An 18,324-nucleotide genomic window follows, 5' to 3' on the forward strand; every position below is an offset into this window, starting at 1 on the left:
GAAAACCGATGTTAGTTACCTTGGGTAGGTACCTGGTTCCCGAGCTGCCTGCCTAGGTACCTGTCCTAGGGAGGTATGTACATTAGATAGCATCCGTTCACAACGTTTAGGTACGCTAAGATATGTGCCTTACTCACACCTCATGACTAAATGTAGAAAGCATTTTCTCTGCGGTCGCTATCGAGCCTCTTAACGCAGGTACTGTCAAGCAGGATAGAGGTAGGTACACAAGGCATACGACCCCCAAGAGGGATAGGTACATCACGACCTTATGCATTGCAGTGTTGCGGCTAAGAGGCCCTGCTAGGCTCTCTGATTATTTACAAATGTAAACACATGACCCCATACCTAGACACCAGCCAACGGGTTGATAAATGGTTAATAGGTGAGATAATAGGAACGGCAGAGCCTTTGGGGACAATATGGGCTTTTTTTTTTAAGAGAGAGAGAAAGAGAGATTTTAGAACGGTCGCAACGGCTCGATTAACCGCTTTCCGGCCTGGTTGCACAGGCTGGTTATTTATACCACTGTAAAGTCAGCAATCATCACATACGACCATACGATCTGGAAAACTCGGGATCCCGTCCGCTCTCCCATAGATAAGCCAGATACGGCCAGATTAGTAGTTGGGTCGGTGACGACCAGCGAATCCCTGGTGTTGTATGTTTTATCTTTTGTCTTGTTCACTTCCCTCTTTTTTCTGGGTGGCAGCAAACGGAGGGGGGATATGTACGGGGATTCTCCATTTTGCGAAATACGGCTCATCAACCCGTAGCCTTGCCCGCGGTCAACGGATCCGGGTTCTGGGTCACGTGATACATTCTTGAGCAAATTGCGTGAGGAATTGGCACCCCGCAATACCTACCGATGTCTCTAACATTAGGTATCTAACCTGAGGTCTCGAGATTAGATAGAGGTACCTACCCGGGCACCTAGATAGTAGGTACCTAGGTAGGTACCTTTTCTAAGTTAGGTCCCACCTCGCGATATACTCTATGATATGCGCTTACCTAAGGTAGGAGGTCGGTGCCTACACGTCGGTATGTCAAAGAGGTAGGTATCCAAGGCATCAAACCAAAAAGCGCCCTAGCATTTCGAAATCGCCTTCCATCAACGCGCCCTATAAAACCGGCCCGCCATGTATGCTCTCGCATTGATTGCGGAACTGAACGGGTAGGTGATATTTTCTGTGATTCTTGATTATCGTGCACCTTGATATCTGCTTTTTTCTTTTCCTTTTTTTGCCTTGGCCGCTCCCACCGTGTCTGATTTGGCTGGTAATACCAGGGTCACCAACCTCCGCCCCCAGGATACTGTCGAGAACCCATTCTGGTATACTTTCACGGTTCAATGCACGTCCTGTCGGGAGACACACGGCAAACCGGTGGCCGTCAACAGATTTGTATGCCCCTCCGTCCCCCGGGCTTTCCGCTTGGTATAGTATCGTTGCTGCTCACCCGCTAACTATTTCCCCAGGAAACGAACGAGTTGAGTGGTAGCAGGGGAGAGGCTAACTTTGTATGGAAATGCAAGAACTGCAAGGTTCGTCCCCAAGATACCCATAGGGTCATCTGCGATGGGGCGGGTGAGCTGTGTGTCTAATTTGAACGGCAGCGGGAATCATCTTGCTCTATCAAGGCGGGGCCCAAAGCGTACAAACAGAACGAGCCGCCGAAGCGACAGTCCATCATCGAGTTCGACTGTCGGGGCTTGGAGTTCACATCTTTCTCTCCAGAGGTAGGTGAGATCTCACGTCCTCCCTCTCGTCGATTCAATCCTCAACGAGGAAGGGGCTGAGCTAGGCATACCTATGGTTAGGGGGAATGGCTAGCGGACGGCACGGAGTCGGGGACCAAGTTCAACAGCATAGACTGCCTACGGGACGGTGAATGGTACGATTATGACGAGAAGGCTGGCGACGAGGTGAGCATCAAGGACCTGAAGTGGGATATTACGAGGGTCTGAAGTCTGTGTAAATGAAAGTAAGGTGATAGGCCTGGCGCATTCAGATTGATATTCCCAAGCTGAAATTCGGATAAACCACTCTCCTTTTCGAGGCCAGAGGCAGTTACCGTAGAGGCGGGCTGTTTACCGCTTACATAAGGTAGAACTTGGCCTGGTGTAGAAGTGGGGCAAGAGACAGACATCACATCAGTAGGAGGTACCTAGGCATTTCTTTTAAAACAAAAATCTACCTAGGTATCTTCATACTTGCATACCTACCTACCTATTTCATCGTGGATAGCTTCAACCCAGTCAAAACAACATCCAAAAACACAGCCCGCTGGAACGAAGACGTACCATTGCCCACCATGAGTGTAAGCACGTCGGCCCTCCACCAGCTCTCCTCCCAATCCTCGCCATCCAGTATTTGTGATGCCAGCTAATCGGGACGGTCGCGCAGTTCATGCCCATCAACCCAAGACCCATGATCCAAGGCTTGTACGTTCCTCCCTCCCCGACCGACTCATCTTGTTGCTTGCGACGCTGGGTCGACGTACGCAATCCGGCGGCAACCTACCACACGCGAACAGAGGGAGAGAGTGCTGACAGTTCACACGCGAAACAGGGTCAACAAGGACATCGTGGTGCGGCTCAAGTGGGGCGAAACCGAGTATCGCGGTCGCCTCGTCAGCTCCGACAGCTATATGAACATCCAGCTCACCAACGCCCAGGAGTTCATCGACCAGAAGTTCACAAGCGACCTCGGTCAGATCCTAATCCGGTGTGTTCACCATCCCTCTTTTCGTCCAAATTTTCCTCTCCTCTCCGACGTACACGTGCGCTGTGCTTTCTAGTTACACGACGACTCCCTACACATTATAGGCGGTTTCGACGTGGGGGACATGAGCAGACGCAGGAGTACATAAAGGAGAGGGCCAATGAAGAAAACTCTCTCCCCCCCCCGAAAAAGTCCCGAGGAGGAAATGAACGGGCAATAGCTGGCTAGGCTGTCCATTGCGCCCTTAAATGGTCGATATGCTAACATGTCCGTTGTTGCTGGCAGGTGTAACAATGTATTATGGATCAAAGCTGCGAACCAGGGCGAGAACGAGGATGTCAAGATGGGCGGATAAGGGACGGTCGGTAGGAACTCAGAACTCGGATCAGATCGGTCGGTGAGGCGGCAGGAGATATACCCACTCCCCTGAGACGAAGTAGAGGCAAATCGACACCTATATACCTATCTACCTAACCCCGGCCCGGGAGAAGAGGGCTCGAAGAACGGGATGAGACGGCTGAGATCGTCTGCCGGAGGTATCTCTCCCTCTCGATAGGTTATGCGACAAAAGAAAAAGAAACTTGATTGTTGTCGGTACGCAGTAGCACGCCGACACGGCCCGGGAAAACCAAACCAAGAGCTTGAATTAGTCCGAATATTCCACTTATTGCAATCGATGAGAAGATAGAATGGAGGCAACAATATCTCGATCCCGAATCAGGCTCGATGGAGGCCATCAGGACGAAACAAGATTTGATTTATAAACGGGTCTCATCTCCACCTGTTCGCTACGCTCTCGATCTCAACCTTTCGACTAAGCAAGAGTCGTCACTCATAGTTGATGAATGAAGAAGTAGTAGTGGTTGCTAGGATCTTGACGGCTGTGGTCTTTAGTAGTGCTTATGCCACTCAAAGTCTACGACCGATCGCTCTCGTTCCCATTGCACCACTCATCCATATCATAGGCTCACATCAAGCAGGCGACGTTCCGGCTGCTGCACAGATCTGTGCCCCCAACCTTGACCTTTTGCGAGGGGCCGACCCACATGAAAGCTTCCACCATCCATTCGTACCACACCCGACCATCGTCTGTCTGCCGCCACATGCTAACCTCCAGCTCCGTGTCGGGAGGGAAGTAGAGCGGTTGCTAGACTCTGCCATTAGCGTCCGTTCGTGAGACAAACTCGACCTCGCACCGTAAATATAGATATGCTAGGAAAAGGTCGAATAAAGAGCGCACGACTGTAGTAGTGAACTCTGTTTCCGCTGAGACCGCCCACGCTTCCTGCACATACCTTAAGGGGGAAGAATATAGGAAACCAGGATATCATATCCTTGCTCTTCCGATCGATCATATCTGGCAGCGTGCTTAGCTCAATCATGCTACCATTCAGTCCCTCTGAACCCTCTCCTACTCCCCCTTCCCCGTTTTCACCACTACCGATCGCCGCTGCCGACTCATATAGCACCGCCTCGAAGTATCCCGCGAGACCGTGTACAACACCGCGGTTGCGACACACGAAAGTGAGGTGGCAGTGCCGGGAGTTGTGATCGTTCGCACCGACCGCGCCAGCCATGGCTCCGCCCCCGCCGCCAGCGATGCCGCCGGCGCGCCTTGTCTCCGCGGCCGCCATCACAGGTCCTGGCAGCGGATGTGCAAATCCCCAAGTCTGCTGGAACTGCGGGTGGTCGGGAACGTTACGCTGAGCGACGAAGTCAATAGCGAATAAGCGCACGACCCAGGGCGTGTCAAAGGCGGTGCTCGCGTCAGACGAAGGAGCGGAGAGCGAGCGCTGTCGGATATCGGCATAGATACGGGGGGTCGAGATAGGAGAAATGTGGGCAGTATACGAGGCCGGGATCGAGATTCCATGGATAGGAGAGAGAACATGCTGGATGCCGTCAAGGCATTCGGGTGAAAGTTCGTTGTCGCCAAAGGAGCCGAGAAGTTCGGAGACAAGAATATCCACTTTACCATATGCTGGGCCGCCGTCATCGGTGGATGAGGACAAGAGAGGCCCTTTCCACGCTCGCATGTCCGTCTTAACCACAGCAACACGGCCACCCCACTCCCGTTGATTCTGTCGTAGCAGGTACACATACGCGTTGGGGTTCTTCTCCACGGCCCACACCCGAACCGGCACACCAGTAGTCTCGCTGGCGCGCAAGGCGCGGGTGACGAGGGGCCCGCGGCCGGAGCCCGCAACGGCGATAACGACAGCCCCATCAGGAGCCGAGGTAGGCTTTCCCTGTGCGGACCAGTCACGAAGAGCCGCCGCGATAGCGACTTCGTACTGATGGTATTTGACAGGGTCCCCCTCGAACACCTCGTACGTCACCGACTCAAGGTTATCGGAGAGCGGCTGCAGAGGTGACTGTAACCAATCCTGAAAATTGGTTAGGGTGGTCTGCTCCAAGTCGCTCAACGGTTCCTGCTGCCTCTCAAGGTGTCTTAAATACGCGGCGTAGCTATTAGTGGAGTGGGATCTGTTCCCGTTACTCGCAGGCTTCTGCACAGCAGCCTCACCAAGGGTTGGGAAGTCTGCCGCAGAAGAAGGGTCAACCGCCTTCACCTGACCAGAATTGGGACCAGTTTGTAGGTCCGGGCCGACGTCACAGAGGAGAACGTACGGAACGTTCTTTAGGCGCATATACATGCGGATCATGTCCTGGTGATGGCGAGTAAGGGAAGGATGGCGAACTTTGTTCATTTGAAATGTACGGGGGCCGAACGTTAAAGACTGGAGAGGTTCGGAGAACCACCTCGTCTGCAATTCTTTTTCGGGAAGGACTCGCGGGATTTTTAGGGCTTGATTTATCTTTAATTAGTGCTGCAGTATCCGGGAGTAGAGCGGCGATGCCTATAGACGATCTATTCGGGCGTGACGAGGTGGAAAAGCCTACCGACAAATAGTCTCGCATCATAATCGCACGCGGAACGGATCGCATGCCATGAATCCCAAGAGCTGAAGAGGTCGACCTCCCTCTCTCCGGAGGTGCCATCCGCGCCGTCGCGAGGCGAAGATAAAAGCGCAGCCTTCTCTTCTAGACCAGGCTCACGGTACATAGGCATGTGAATGATGATGCTAACTCGAGTACCAATCGATAAAACTTCCCGGACGGCTCGGGCATATTGCGCGATCCCCTGGCCGCTTCCTAGCGAGATCGAGTCCTTCCTCGGCCCCGGAACTATGATGCTTCTAACGCCACAAAAGTTTGCATAAGAAACCTCGAGGTTAAGGACCTGCCTAGAAATACTGGCAACAGCATGATCGGGAGAAGACAGGTTGATCCAGGGACTAGAGTAGGCGACAAGTCCGCTCGTATAAATACCTGGAAAGAGCGTCGTGTCCTCCGTAGTCAAGGGCGGGACAACGGGATCGAGAAGGGCGCCCTCTTGAGCACTGGTCTCAGCTTCCAGGAGGCTGGATGCAAGGAGGACTGTGACCCGCTGGCGGAAATGCTCATTCGTGATGGGCGTCGTGACGAAGCTGAACTGTGAACGTTTAAGCACCGCGGAGTGAATCCTCGACGGCAATCACTTACGCCAGCATTCAGGACCCGACCGTACTGGACGTCGTCCAGTGTCTCCGACCTCGCCGAGTCATGTTGCCCGATATAAAATATCGGGCGGACTTCGTTGGCGCCATCGGACTCGTGGTCCGCATATGTTTGCGACATGGCACCGCCGGGCGCGGATCTGACTGACTGGAGGCTGGAGGGCCGCGATCGCGTAGACGGGCACAGCTATCACAGCCTATGGACAGGGGGGCTGCCAGCACTTTGCCCGAGCACGGCGCCGTCAAGAGGGCACAAGAGTTGGTGATACGACTCAATAAGACTCACGGTCCCATCCCATCGTCAGCAGAGCAACAAACGGAGCCGCCGACGCAATTCTAAGGGCCCATATCAGAAGGTGAGGCAGCACTTGGAGATTGGCAATGGCGCGTCGCAGCCGGGAGAGGGGATATTCATGGTAGACACAAATCGGGTGTGCGGTGCGAGTGCAGCCACGGAGCCGGGACGCAGACAGAAATTTCTTAAGCAGGTACCTGCGAGCAGTGAGTGGTGCTGCTCGCCGAAGCTACAACCGCCACCTTCATTGGCCCTTCTTTGGTATATACCTACAGTGTAGGTTAGGTAGGTAGGTACCTAGTATTACTGCCTTCACACCTGCACGGGCTGTTAGGCCAGCCTTCGTTACGGTAGGGGGTAGGTACCTGATGTTAGGTAGTTGGGAGGCGAGTACCTTAGAGGAGGTAGGTACCTAGGTACCTCTTATAAGTCGTGCAAACCCTAGGTATAGGCTAGAGGCCATGTGGCCCGAGCTTAGGCATATATGTGCATACCCACACATCCTGTGCATTATGTAAGCTGCGGTTTACCCCGCAGCTTTCGAGCATTGCAGCTTGGATGTGTGACAACAATGGGTACCTACCTAACCTATAATCTCTGCAGGTAGGCCGATAAGCTTCCTCGCCGCAAAACATATCGGGTTCGTTTTGCTTGCCCCGTCGACTCTAGAAATAACTTCAATTTTCAAGGGAATCCCCAAGGAGCCCGTCATGAACCGGCGTATGGTTAGTTGGCCGCGCTCAGCTCTCAATGGTCTCTCGGGCTTTCGGCCATACTGATTACCGTCTTTCGTCGCTAGCTTACCAAGGAAGATGAGGCGGCCGGCGACGAGGTCGAGGTCCGTAGGGAGGACCAGGATAAGATCAACAAATTCAGTCGTCTGCATCAGCAAGAGCTAAACCTAGAAGAAGAGCTCAAGGCGAAGAATGTACGGCCGCCAACATACCTACCTATGGCCTCACCCTCAATAGCAGGTACAATTGCTAACGGAGCCCGGCGCCGTAGAAGGAGAAGGAAGAACTCGACGACATCACTACTGAACTCGAACTAGCAGACGAGGATGAGACGGTACCGTAAGCGCACCTCTGCAAGAACCCGCCGAGAGACAGCTCGCGCTGCCTAGCTGACGCGTAGTATGGCGTGTAGATATAAAATTGGCGATGCGTTCTTCCATCTGCCGCTACCGCAAGCCCAGGAAATGCTGGCATCGTCAACGTCGCGGGTGGAGGGCGAGGTGTCAGCACTCGAAGACAAACTCGGCACGCTTAAAGACGAGATGACGCAGCTCAAGGTAGAGCTGTACGCACGTTTTGGACGTAGCATCAACCTCGAGACATAGCATCTGGGCACCGGGCCTCAGTATGGTATCCCAGGGATGTCTCCCACTCCCGCGCCGCACATCCTGTACAAGGCCCTACGTCCGAGATAATAGGTACCCACATATCTACCGTCCAAAGACTCCGGCAGGTATCAGCACAGCCTTGCCGTGTCTGTCGACGCAGGTTCCCAATCGAATCGAACAATTTCACATAAGGGGAAGGACGGTCGAAGTCAGAAGGACACGGGCGAATATAGATGGGTTGGATAAACCTCACGTTCGGTTTGGTGCTGCGCAATGCTCCTATGCAACGTCAGCAATGACGTACGGTGGACTCTACAGGTGGACGACGTCGTACGGAATTCTCACGTGTGGCCACAGAACCTGCCTAGGAGAGTGCCTTATCGTATTCCCAGCAACGGGGCGTGCTTCCCAGCTCGAATTCTCTTATCTCCTGTGCTGCACCCTTTGCGCAATCTGGTCAGGTACCTTACCTCACCTAGGTTCCTGCCTAGGTACCTACCTACATCGTAGGTGCAAGCTACAACCGCGAGCCTTATGTACCTAAGGATGTACCTTAGACTCTTAACTGCCCCTAAGCCTGTAGGTACATTCTACGACACCAGCCTTTATAGGTATCAAGAGGTTACTTACCTCAGGTGCCTACCCACCAGATGAGCTAAGTAGCGAAGACTACCAAGTAGCGCTGTTAGGAATCGAACCTATCCTTCATTAAGTAACCTACTGATCTCCACCTACCTGGTAGGTAGGTAGGTACCTAAGGCAGGCAGGTCTGGGTCAGGTACCTAGGTACCTGATCTACGTACCTACAGGTACCTGACTTTTTGCGCATGGAGTCAGGTACCTTGGTTATGTACCTAACCTAGGCAACCTACAGGCAGACAAGAGATTAGGTAGGTACTTCCTCGTGTGTTCTCCCGTGCCAACCGATATGCAAGGGACCTGGAACCCGCCTTACATATGTACCTCTCTAGCAGCGTTACAATGGAGGTTGGTGACGTCATAGAGTGTTGATATGCATCACCTACGTCAGTTGGGTTCTGACCCGACTCCCCCCTTTCGGCCGCGCCTTAAGGACCCTACCTTGAATTCCACAAAGGGCAATCCGGGAATGATGAAACTGAGGGATGCAAAGCACCGCTTCGATGATGGCTACATATAGCGCCTATTATGTGTACTACATATTATCCGTGTTCTCCATCGCGTCGGCAGCAGTACATTAAACCCAGCCGACGTCCACTATAAGAACTCATCCTATCCCCGCAATCTTATTTCAGCAACGAAGGCAGTCCGCTTTGCAGAATTCACACTAAAACACCCTCTTCGTGCCCTAGTGCCAAATTCTCTCCAAGACATACCCAATACGCCCACTACATGACTCTATTACCGTTCCTCTCGGTGCTGCTATGGCTCCTCCTGCCGGTCCCGGCTAGGACAGCCGCAGCCGCGCGACCGCCACATCCCACGATCACGCCCGCTCCTAATTTAAAAGACCGCGTGGTTCCGCGCGACTTCGATCCCGGCAGTTACATCAACAGCGTTCTAGACGGCTTTGGAAGTGGTGTGTCGAGTTACATAGCATCAGGTGTGCCGCAGTTCTTCCAGGACTTACCTAGTGGCGAGGCCGTAGAAAGCTCCTTGGGAATTGGCGATGCGGAACTGGCCGCGCAGCCGACCCGGGTTCTCAATCTGCCGTATGTGCTGTATCGTGAAATTCCACATATGTTGCCCCTCTGCTGACGCGCAACGCGCTCTAGAGCATATGCGAACTGGACCGAGCAAGGATGGAATGTCCGGGTTCATGGAAATGTGTATAAGCAGCCTAATATCTCCCAGGAGCGACTCGACGACCTAGCAAACGTCTTCCTGATCGGTACAGATATTGATGAACTCAGCGATTCGGAGCAACGGCAGGCCCGCAATATGACAGCGTCTATCTTCGTAGTCCAGCAAGGAAACGTGAACGTTACTATATATTTCGAGAGCAATGTTGATGCACTTACAGACGCAAGCGGGGGTGTGATCAACGCCGTAAGTCGGTCCCGTTCTGGGGAAACTTGTTTCGTGGTCACCATCTGATGGCATCCGTATCCATAGGAAGGGGGGGCACAAGAATTAAATTTGCCCTACCCGACTACTGACCAGGGCGACTTCGACACCTTCGTCACTCTTGAGAATACGACTGGCACCGGCGGAGGGTATTTGATACCTGGGAATTCAACCTCGTCCATCCAGGCACTTTACATGTATGCCAACGGGACCGATACGGGAAACGCGACAGCTTATCTCGTACCGCCCACCGGGTTCACCATTATCTCTGACGTCGACGACATCCTTCGTGTCACAAAGATATACGACCCTAAGGAAGGCCTTCTGAACTCCTTTGCCCGGCCATTTACACCATGGATGAATATGCCCGAGATATACGCCAACTGGTCCACTACCATCCCCAACTTCCACTTCCATTATCTCACCACCACACCGGAACAAGTCACCAGGAACTACATGGAGTAAGTATTTTACCTGTCTCTTCTTTAACCGTATACATTGAGCGGTCTGAATGGCTGAAAACGGGGTGGTTCCAATCACCAAGAGAGTAGCTGACACGCGCCCCTCACCACTAAAAAAGATTCATATACAACACGTACCCCTTAGGGTCCTTCGATACACGTCCGCTGAATTTCTCGGACGTGTCGGCGACGCTTTCGATCCGTAGGGCGCTCCTCGACGAGATTTTCCAGACGTTCCCCCAACGCAAATTCGTGCTCGTAGCCGACACATCTAATTCGGATATCATGAGGGACTACCCACAACTCGTGCGGGACTACCCGGGCCAGGTGCAGTGCATCTTCTTGCGCAATACGACCGCCACAGACAGCTCGGACCTATTCCCTTATGACACCTCGGGGTTTTCTGGGATCGATCAGAAGCAGTACATGTTCTTCGTGACCCCCGACGACCTAAGAAACGTGGATATTGTCGGCGGAAATTGCCATAACCCTGCTGTCATCCAGAACACGACATTTGGGTACCAGGGCCGCGGGTTCGGTAATGAGGCCTCGAGCGCCCCCTCCCTCATCCGCCGCAGTAGTTGGAGAGGGAATTGGAGCAAGAGCCTGCTTGGCTCGTTGCTGGCGCTGAGTCTATCAATTTGATATCATGTTCGCGTCGTAGACTATTAGGAGGCTGGAGTTGAAAACTAGGGATAGTGGTTCTGCAGTAGCAATTCGGCGATGATGTATATACCACGTTCCACGTCGTGAGATGGGTCATAAGACGGATCAGATAAGAAACTTGTCAAAATCGGACTTATTCTCTGTGAGCGTCCTGGCTGTGAAAAGGCAACCGAGATCGTTGCCATCGCTCATTGGCAATAGCCCCTATCAGCTAGGAGTGAGAGGAGAAGCTTGCAAAACGGCCAACTGTAAGTAATATACGGGGGCATCAAGCACGGGCCGACAGAGATATAGAAATTACCACCCGAGGAGTGTATATAAGAACACTTCCTAAGGCCCCAAAATTTCGAATAACGCACTCTACGGCCCCTCCGTTCGGTCGCGGCATCTACGAATGCGGCCATAAACGAGTTCATCCTAATATAAAATATATCGGTGGGCGGCGGGACGGTTTCAGGCTAATATACGGGCTTGCTTGCTCAAAGGTGAGGGGTCTGAGCTGAACTCTCAACTCATCTTTCATTACATGTGGTAGACTATACCGAGTCTTGCCATTTTAAAAAAGTGGCTGCTAGTATGGTTGACGATCTCCCAATTGCCTATACCGTTCACTCCTAGCGCATCAACTTTGTATCCAGAGTTCGTTGTGCGGCCCTTTTCTGATGGCCCTCAGATACTGTCGCGGACAAGTCTATATGTCACGTAGGCATACACTTCTAGTGGAGAGCAACCTAGCTTACCTCAGCTGATTGAGCACATCGGTATAGGTATATGGACTAGTCAGTCAATATACCTTATCTCACCTACGTTCCCTTGCTCCCTCTACGCACAACCTACACCGCGAAGCGTCGCTTAAGTTAGCTGCGTGACGCTATATCAATATTATAATTTAGGTTGTTACTAGGTGAGGACATGCATGTGGCACGTCCAATGTCTATTGGTATGCAGTTCTCCCAGGTCACTACTCTCTCTAAGGGTTTCGAAGGGGTCACCCGCATATGCCAGGTTAGTGGAACAAAAGGGAGAAAAGAAGAAGCGAAAACAGAAGGGCGAATTACCGCATACTCTAGCAGTTCGGTTTCGAACCAGGAACTTGCCTACATACAAATGTGGGAGATTAATCTGGTTATGGAGAAGAAGGGCACGTGATGTTTTGTTTCTGCTGTTCGAGATGCTTTCGAGTCTCATATTTCGGGTTGCACAAACTACTTTCGTGCCTTGGCGCCGAACAATCTACACGCATGTCGGGTGTGATCTTTTTTATTTTATTTTTTATTCTTAACCTTCCTCTTGATGGGCAAGGTTGATCAGTTTGGACGAATAAGAAAGGCTAGACAGTTACTGTCCCCACGCCCAACTCTCCGCTTCCGCGAGGAAAGCTTGCCGCAACGGTTGTCCGGCGGACGATATGTAGAGATGAGCTATGAGGTTGAGCGTACGTGCATCCAGACTTCCACAAATGATCCTGGGACTCAAGATCGAAATTGCGTTATTCATAGCCACGTTTGGGTAACTCCTAGCTATTAGCTTCCTTGTTGGCAGGCCCCCCTTTAATACACCAAAAACCAGTCGACTATCTGCGCGACTACACCAATAGGCCACACCCTCCGGGGCGTAGGAAATTGTTGTCGTTATAGTACACACCGTTATACTTCTCGCTAATCGCGCTTAGAAAATTTTCTCTGCACCCTGCTACTCTACTCGCGCTATATTTGCTCAATGGCTCACAGAGAAATTCCAGCTATCATTAATTAATATTTCAGCCGGCTCGAGTTAACCCGGATTCCGTGTTATATCGACGCTTTACTTCATCTCGTAAACTCGGACCTCGATTTAAGACCTTGGGTTGGGGTTATTTCGAGGATAAGACGCCCTCAAAATTTCCGGCTATTTTTAGGAGATCTCCGTGGATCGGCGGGAGGGAGGGGGGTGGGTTAGAAGCGCTGCTTTGAGCGCCGACGAATGGCTTCAAGCCTGGCAGGCTCAACGAATGTTCAGTGGTCATAGAATGAGCACGGTAGTGCTAGAACGCACTTGAATAGCTACAGGCGTCGGTGCATGAAATACTCTCCTTAGACGCCGAACGCCGAGAGTTGTGCCCCAACAGTTTTGTGGTCCCCATCGTCAAAAATCCTTTATAATACCTACTAGGCGACGATCAGCGACACGAGGGTGACGACAGGATCTAACCGTTGGTAGGACTCACGCTTAACCACACACGGATGATTTACAGATCGCCTAATACCCTCCAGCTTGCATGATGCTCCTCTTTAGTGTCAGATGGTGTAGAAGCTATCACCACCACCGCCAAGGTCAAATATTACCGCCCTCGAGCGGGGGAGCAAATGACATGTGATGTGAACAGCGAACGGTGGCTAAAGCAACCCCCAGTGCCTTAGCGTGTATGCGTGTGAGCGAGAACGAGATGGAATCACCCACCCTCACTCAAGGCCTTCGGTTTTCGGTTGGGTTTTTCTTTTCCGAATTTTTTTTTCCCGAGCAACAACGTTCGATGTCCTCTTGGGAGATACCACCTCACTCCGGGGGCCCCAGTACAGTAAGTTCAATGTTGCACGAGACGATGGCGTAACGGACTAGGAACGCGGGCGACTCTACAATAATTATTGGGATTTTACGGATTGTGGATTCTCCTAATCGCCGAACTCAAGTACGATCTCGCATTCGAAATCTCCAGGATGGCAAAGGCAGCTCTCGCGCCTCCGGCTCGCCCTGGTCGATCGATCACTTGATGCGATCGATAGGCCCGGTCGACTACTCCCTCAATCGACCATTCCGACTTAAAATGTATACCTACCTGCCTGTGCCCTTCGTTAACGGCCATCCTCGAACCGAACGTATGTCGTGAGCTAGCGCAGGAATACCAGGTACGTCGAGGTCTTGGGTCGGTAGTCTCCGCCCGCGTCGGATGTATACTAGGTGGCGAGTCATGTTGATTGGAGGATTCCACTTGGGAGTTTCTAGATGCCGGAGGATCGTACAGATGATAGAACCGTCCCGGCGCCCGTCGCATCACGTCGTATCCCAGAACGGGTTTATTAGCTGAGGCGGGGTCCGTAGGTGGTATTTCGAGTGCCAATTGTGTCCCTTTTCGTGGTTGGTCCATGGCATCGGTCTCTGGCCGACGCGAATCCGACCATCGCGGCACCTCTACCACGCTCGACCGCACACCCTCGGGCGGGGACCAGCCATACGGCATGGCTTCCCTCGGGGCGGCACCACATTGGCAGTAGTTTGACGATCAACACAGACATGTCGTGCTGTCACAGGGCCGTTTGCGCGGATCTCGACGGAAATGTTGACGCGCATGGCGATGGCGGGGTGTAGACGGGCTGGACGATAGCGGGCGTGCGGATGCGGGCACGGATGCGGGTATGGATGCGGTTGTGGATGCGATTGTGGATATGGGTTGTGGGCGGTGTGTGGGCGACATCGCGATGTAGGTCTGTATGTATGTACGATGAGAAGCTCTAGATGCGGTGCTGGGCCGACGGTGCAAATCAGAGAGGGATACGTCGACGGTATGGCCTACCACGGAGCACGTCGTAACACGATAGATGAGACATCATCAATCGGCGGTTGGTGGTACGAGATTTGCAGCTGTCAGATATTTCTTGCAGGGCCCTTGGAGCACCGCGGAACCGGGATGCGCAGCGGTACTACCGCACTCCCAGTCGCTGCAGCCGTGGGTGGACATGCAATTTATTTTAACGAGGGTGCCATTCGATGGTCGCCGGTCCGTGGCCGTCGTCCGGGCTTGGGTCAGTAATAGCCTCTCGTGAAACCGCACGCGCACACAATCGACGTCTTGTCTGGCATCTCGCAGCGTGAACTTCCCTCTACGCAGCCTCGGCGTCTCTCTCCTCGGACGTCGTGGCGCGTGGGAGGGACATGGGATATAGGGGGGATTGACGTGGCGGGCGGCCGAGCACGAGAAGGGCTCCTAAAGACCACGTAGGTAGGTACCTAGGTAGGTAGGTAGGTAGGTAGGCAGGCAAGTATAGGCACCCCCTTGTTGACGAGAAACTACAGGCAAGGTACCTGTCTTGTCGGGTAAGCACCTGGGGTAGGGGGTAGGTACAGGTATCTAAGGCATTTCGGACGGAAGAATTCACAGGTATCACTGGCGCATCCGAATATGGGGCCTCTTCAATCCGGCCGGATATGCCCGAAAGCTTGTAGCATTCGGGTACTTCCCTCGGACCAAGGTACCTGGTGGCGGCGGGCAGCAAGGAGAGTAGGCTAGATTCGGTAGGCGGTAGGTAGTATTCTAGCACGCAGGCAGGTACTAGCCCGTATGTATATGTAGTGTAAGAAGCACCTGAAAGCGTGTATGCATACCCGGGTACGTGCCTACCTCTGCCTCCCATCAGGGTGGTGGGATGGTGGGATCAACGATGTACGTGTGCCAGGTAAGGGATTCGACGTGTTGATTATGGCGCGTTGCTTAGTCGGGCGTGCGTCCAATCCACATGTGCGCAACCCTGAACCCGACGCCGATACCACTGGGAAGAGGCATAGCCATAGATCAATTTGTCGTCGTGTGTCTGTCTAACTCAGGTAGGTAGGTACTTGCTCGCTTAAAAGCGGAGCCCGCGGTACGGAGCGAACACGGCTTTTTTAGGGTCGAGGGCCAAGGGCCAGGCACGTGGCCGAGCAGGTGGAACCCCACACAACCCGGCTTATGATCCCCTGTCCCCCCACCATTAGCTGCCTCTAATAACGCGACCGTTTCGGATAGCTGCCTTCGCCCGCCGCCCTCCCACCCCAACCCACCCGAACCCACTCGTCAACGGGCCAGTTCGGCAATGGGCTCCGCATCGCCTAGCAACCACTTTCATCGTCTGTGTCTCGCCACTTGCTCTCTTTCCTCTCCCGGCCAGCGTGTGAGGCTACAAAGTCCACGCGAGTGAGGTCTCTGCTTTGAACACCCCGAGGCCAGGTTTGCTTTCCCTGCTCGCTCCCCCAGTTGACGGTATACGGACCCCCCCTTTCCCCCCTCCTCCCCAGCTGGCCCCTCCCACTCCCCCGGGAACACCACCGCCACCACGGGGATCATACGAGTTGCGGACCTAGCCATACCTATCTACGACAAATCTAGCCCAAGGTGGGAACCGGACGCCTTTGCCGCAAGCTTGATATCGAGCATTGCTGGAGGACCTTTTTTTTTTCTTCTTCTTCTTCTTTTGCGGGGCGCTCTGCGGCCTAGACGCCCCAGTGGGATCGGCCATCACGAGGCTCGCGGCAGCCGTGGTGACTAACGCAGAGAGCCCCAGGCGAGTGATCCTGTATGTCCCCTCCTAATACATGTCTAGACTTCGTGTGCGACTAGTGGTCGGGGTGGTGTGTGTAACGTTGGCATTCCATGTGTCCCTCTCTTCCTGTCCTATACGGTTGGTGGCCGTCCGCGGTAGGGGACTTCTGCTGTTAGCCATTAAACTGCAGCTGGACAGCTGGCAGCTAGGGCGCCGTCACCTGCTCCTTAGCGCGACCTCGACGGCCTTTTTAACTTGCTGATCCTCTACTAGTACGTGTCCACAATTGACCCCTTTCCATCAACCTGGTCCCTGTTGAACCCGCCCAAACAACCCATATCGCCTCCTTCCGGGTAGATTTGCCGCTCCCGCTGCGTCCTGCAACGACCAGGACTGGCCAGTAGCGGTTCCGGCACTCTCGCGGCTCCTATGGCTGTCTTCGTTGACGCCTAGCCATCAAGACTAAGCGAAATAGAAAGCCGCCCTGGCTCCGAGCTGAGCTACGCAATGCGCAGGTAGCAATGCCCGTTATGAGATAGCTGAGTATGTGAGAGAGCCGTAGTGTGCTAATACATCCTTGGTCACTCCCTGTTGCGAGCACGCTGACTATCAAAATCTTGGGTGTTGTTCTCGACATTGCATAGTGAGTTGTCCCTGTTTCGACTTTCTAACCAGCTAACCTAGGGCAATCGCTCGGGATCAAATTGCTATAATTAACATTAATACCCACTCTAAATCTTTACCCGAGATAGCGCGGGAAGAGGTTTCTTTTTCTTTTGGCAAGGAATTTCGCCGCCATATCCGCCGTCGTCTGACTTGACTTCATCATCGTTACAACCTCGGCCTCCTCCCTACTTGCTTGGTGGCTGCGCCCCACATCCCTGTTGTCTTGGATACCTCTCCAATGACTATGCCTATGAGCCATCATCCCATCATCCCAGCCATGACTCTAACCAATGGTCCAGCGGCTTAACGGTTCCTTCCATCTCGTCGTGACGTTCGATGTCGTTTCGCTCGCCGTGATTGGCTCATCCATAATTATCTTCACGGGAGCTAGTAACTAGGTGCCGGGACTGGTACGCCTGGAGTGGCGCTGGTTGTCATGACGGCGGGAATCTGGGTATGGCCGACTTTGTACCTCAGCATCCATTGGCTTCCCGATTCGTCAATGTTGACAATTTCCATCAGGGTGTAGTGCATAATGCCGTCTTCAACCCGGGGCACGCAGATATCGTGCGAGTATCTCCAAGTGGGCATCTCGACAACCGCTCCATCGACATCTCGTCCTTCGGCCTGGATATCGAGCAATTAGCGAAAAGGCGGACCGCACAGACCCGCCTGGGCGACCTACACAGCAGCTTGCGCAGGGAGAGTTGTTGACGTAGACCCAATTGGGACAGTTGTGGGTGTAAAAGTACTTGCACCGGTACTTATAGAAACCGCCACTTCCGCTCATGATTAAAGTAGTGGTGGTAATCTGGAGGCGACGAGTTCGGATTGGGAGAGAGGGGAAGAAAAAAAAGAGAGGCGTGACAAGTTGCGTGTCGAGGAAGGAGAAAAGGAGAAAAAAGAGCAGTTAGGTAAGATGATGGATGACGAGGGCCGGTGGGTGATGCTGCCCGCTGGCAGTCAAGCGATGCGACCTTACCGACGGACCACGGAGTCCAAGCCAGCAAAGGCAAGCAATTCGAACTTCAGATAGTTTAAGATAACTCGTAATGAGCTCTTTTTTACAAGGGTGCCCTGGAGAGAACGAGGGAGATCTGCTCCAGGTAGATGTGCGGAAGCATCCTGTATTTATCTCTTGCTGTTCTCTTTCGGGAAGGGAGATGAGTAGGGGGGGGGGGGGGGGTTTGGGAAAAAAAAAAAAACACACAACTTGTACGCAACCCACCTCCTGTCGAGCTTAGCCCTTCCTTCGATCAGTCTTCCTAAAGTGCAGCCGGAGTTGATGGTAG

At 53.1% G+C, this 18,324-nt stretch overlaps 6 protein-coding genes across 6 annotated transcripts; 4 read left to right on the forward strand and 2 right to left on the reverse strand.

Moving 5' to 3' along the window:
• Window positions 1-919: 919 nt before the first annotated feature.
• Window positions 920-2,140, forward strand: GGS23DRAFT_232802 (DUF866-domain-containing protein). The gene is made up of 6 exons (XM_051512069.1): window positions 920-952; window positions 1,021-1,174; window positions 1,289-1,403; window positions 1,478-1,543; window positions 1,616-1,738; window positions 1,820-2,140. Exons 2-6 carry the CDS (start codon window positions 1,140-1,142, stop codon window positions 1,964-1,966), a joined length of 486 nt encoding a protein of 161 aa, XP_051369041.1. The 5' UTR covers window positions 920-952; window positions 1,021-1,139; the 3' UTR covers window positions 1,967-2,140.
• A 173-nt stretch (window positions 2,141-2,313) lies between these two features.
• GGS23DRAFT_599443 (LSM domain-containing protein) lies at window positions 2,314-3,078 on the forward strand (the record flags this gene model as incomplete). The annotated part of the gene is made up of 4 exons (XM_051518938.1): window positions 2,314-2,319; window positions 2,406-2,443; window positions 2,571-2,726; window positions 3,009-3,078. The coding sequence occupies 4 exons, from the start codon at window positions 2,314-2,316 to the stop codon at window positions 3,076-3,078; spliced, it is 270 nt and encodes an 89-aa protein (XP_051369042.1).
• A 242-nt stretch (window positions 3,079-3,320) lies between these two features.
• On the reverse strand, window positions 3,321-6,550 carry GGS23DRAFT_232917 (Skb1 methyltransferase). Its single transcript, XM_051512070.1, has 4 exons — window positions 6,270-6,550; window positions 5,628-6,219; window positions 4,019-5,532; window positions 3,321-3,870 (listed from the first exon to the last, which is right to left on the reverse strand). The coding sequence occupies exons 1-4, from the start codon at window positions 6,402-6,404 to the stop codon at window positions 3,691-3,693; spliced, it is 2,421 nt and encodes an 806-aa protein (XP_051369043.1). The 5' UTR covers window positions 6,405-6,550; the 3' UTR covers window positions 3,321-3,690.
• A 610-nt stretch (window positions 6,551-7,160) lies between these two features.
• GGS23DRAFT_580967 (Prefoldin, subunit 4) lies at window positions 7,161-8,604 on the forward strand. The gene is made up of 4 exons (XM_051517150.1): window positions 7,161-7,303; window positions 7,378-7,506; window positions 7,584-7,651; window positions 7,725-8,604. The coding sequence occupies exons 1-4, from the start codon at window positions 7,289-7,291 to the stop codon at window positions 7,915-7,917; spliced, it is 405 nt and encodes a 134-aa protein (XP_051369044.1). The 5' UTR covers window positions 7,161-7,288; the 3' UTR covers window positions 7,918-8,604.
• A 387-nt stretch (window positions 8,605-8,991) lies between these two features.
• On the forward strand, window positions 8,992-11,241 carry GGS23DRAFT_580969 (uncharacterized protein). The gene is made up of 4 exons (XM_051517151.1): window positions 8,992-9,611; window positions 9,675-9,948; window positions 10,015-10,427; window positions 10,547-11,241. Exons 1-4 carry the CDS (start codon window positions 9,292-9,294, stop codon window positions 11,070-11,072), a joined length of 1,533 nt encoding a protein of 510 aa, XP_051369045.1. The 5' UTR covers window positions 8,992-9,291; the 3' UTR covers window positions 11,073-11,241.
• Window positions 11,242-17,211: 5,970 nt separating this feature from the next.
• On the reverse strand, window positions 17,212-17,953 carry GGS23DRAFT_233163 (uncharacterized protein). Its single transcript, XM_051512071.1, has 2 exons — window positions 17,718-17,953; window positions 17,212-17,659 (listed from the first exon to the last, which is right to left on the reverse strand). Exons 1-2 carry the CDS (start codon window positions 17,820-17,822, stop codon window positions 17,420-17,422), a joined length of 345 nt encoding a protein of 114 aa, XP_051369046.1. The 5' UTR covers window positions 17,823-17,953; the 3' UTR covers window positions 17,212-17,419.
• Window positions 17,954-18,324: the final 371 nt, after the last annotated feature.

Source organism: Durotheca rogersii, assembly GCF_024521655.1.
Source record: "Durotheca rogersii strain YMJ 92031201 chromosome Unknown GGS23scaffold_24, whole genome shotgun sequence".
NCBI classification, from domain to species: domain Eukaryota; kingdom Fungi; phylum Ascomycota; class Sordariomycetes; order Xylariales; family Xylariaceae; genus Durotheca; species Durotheca rogersii.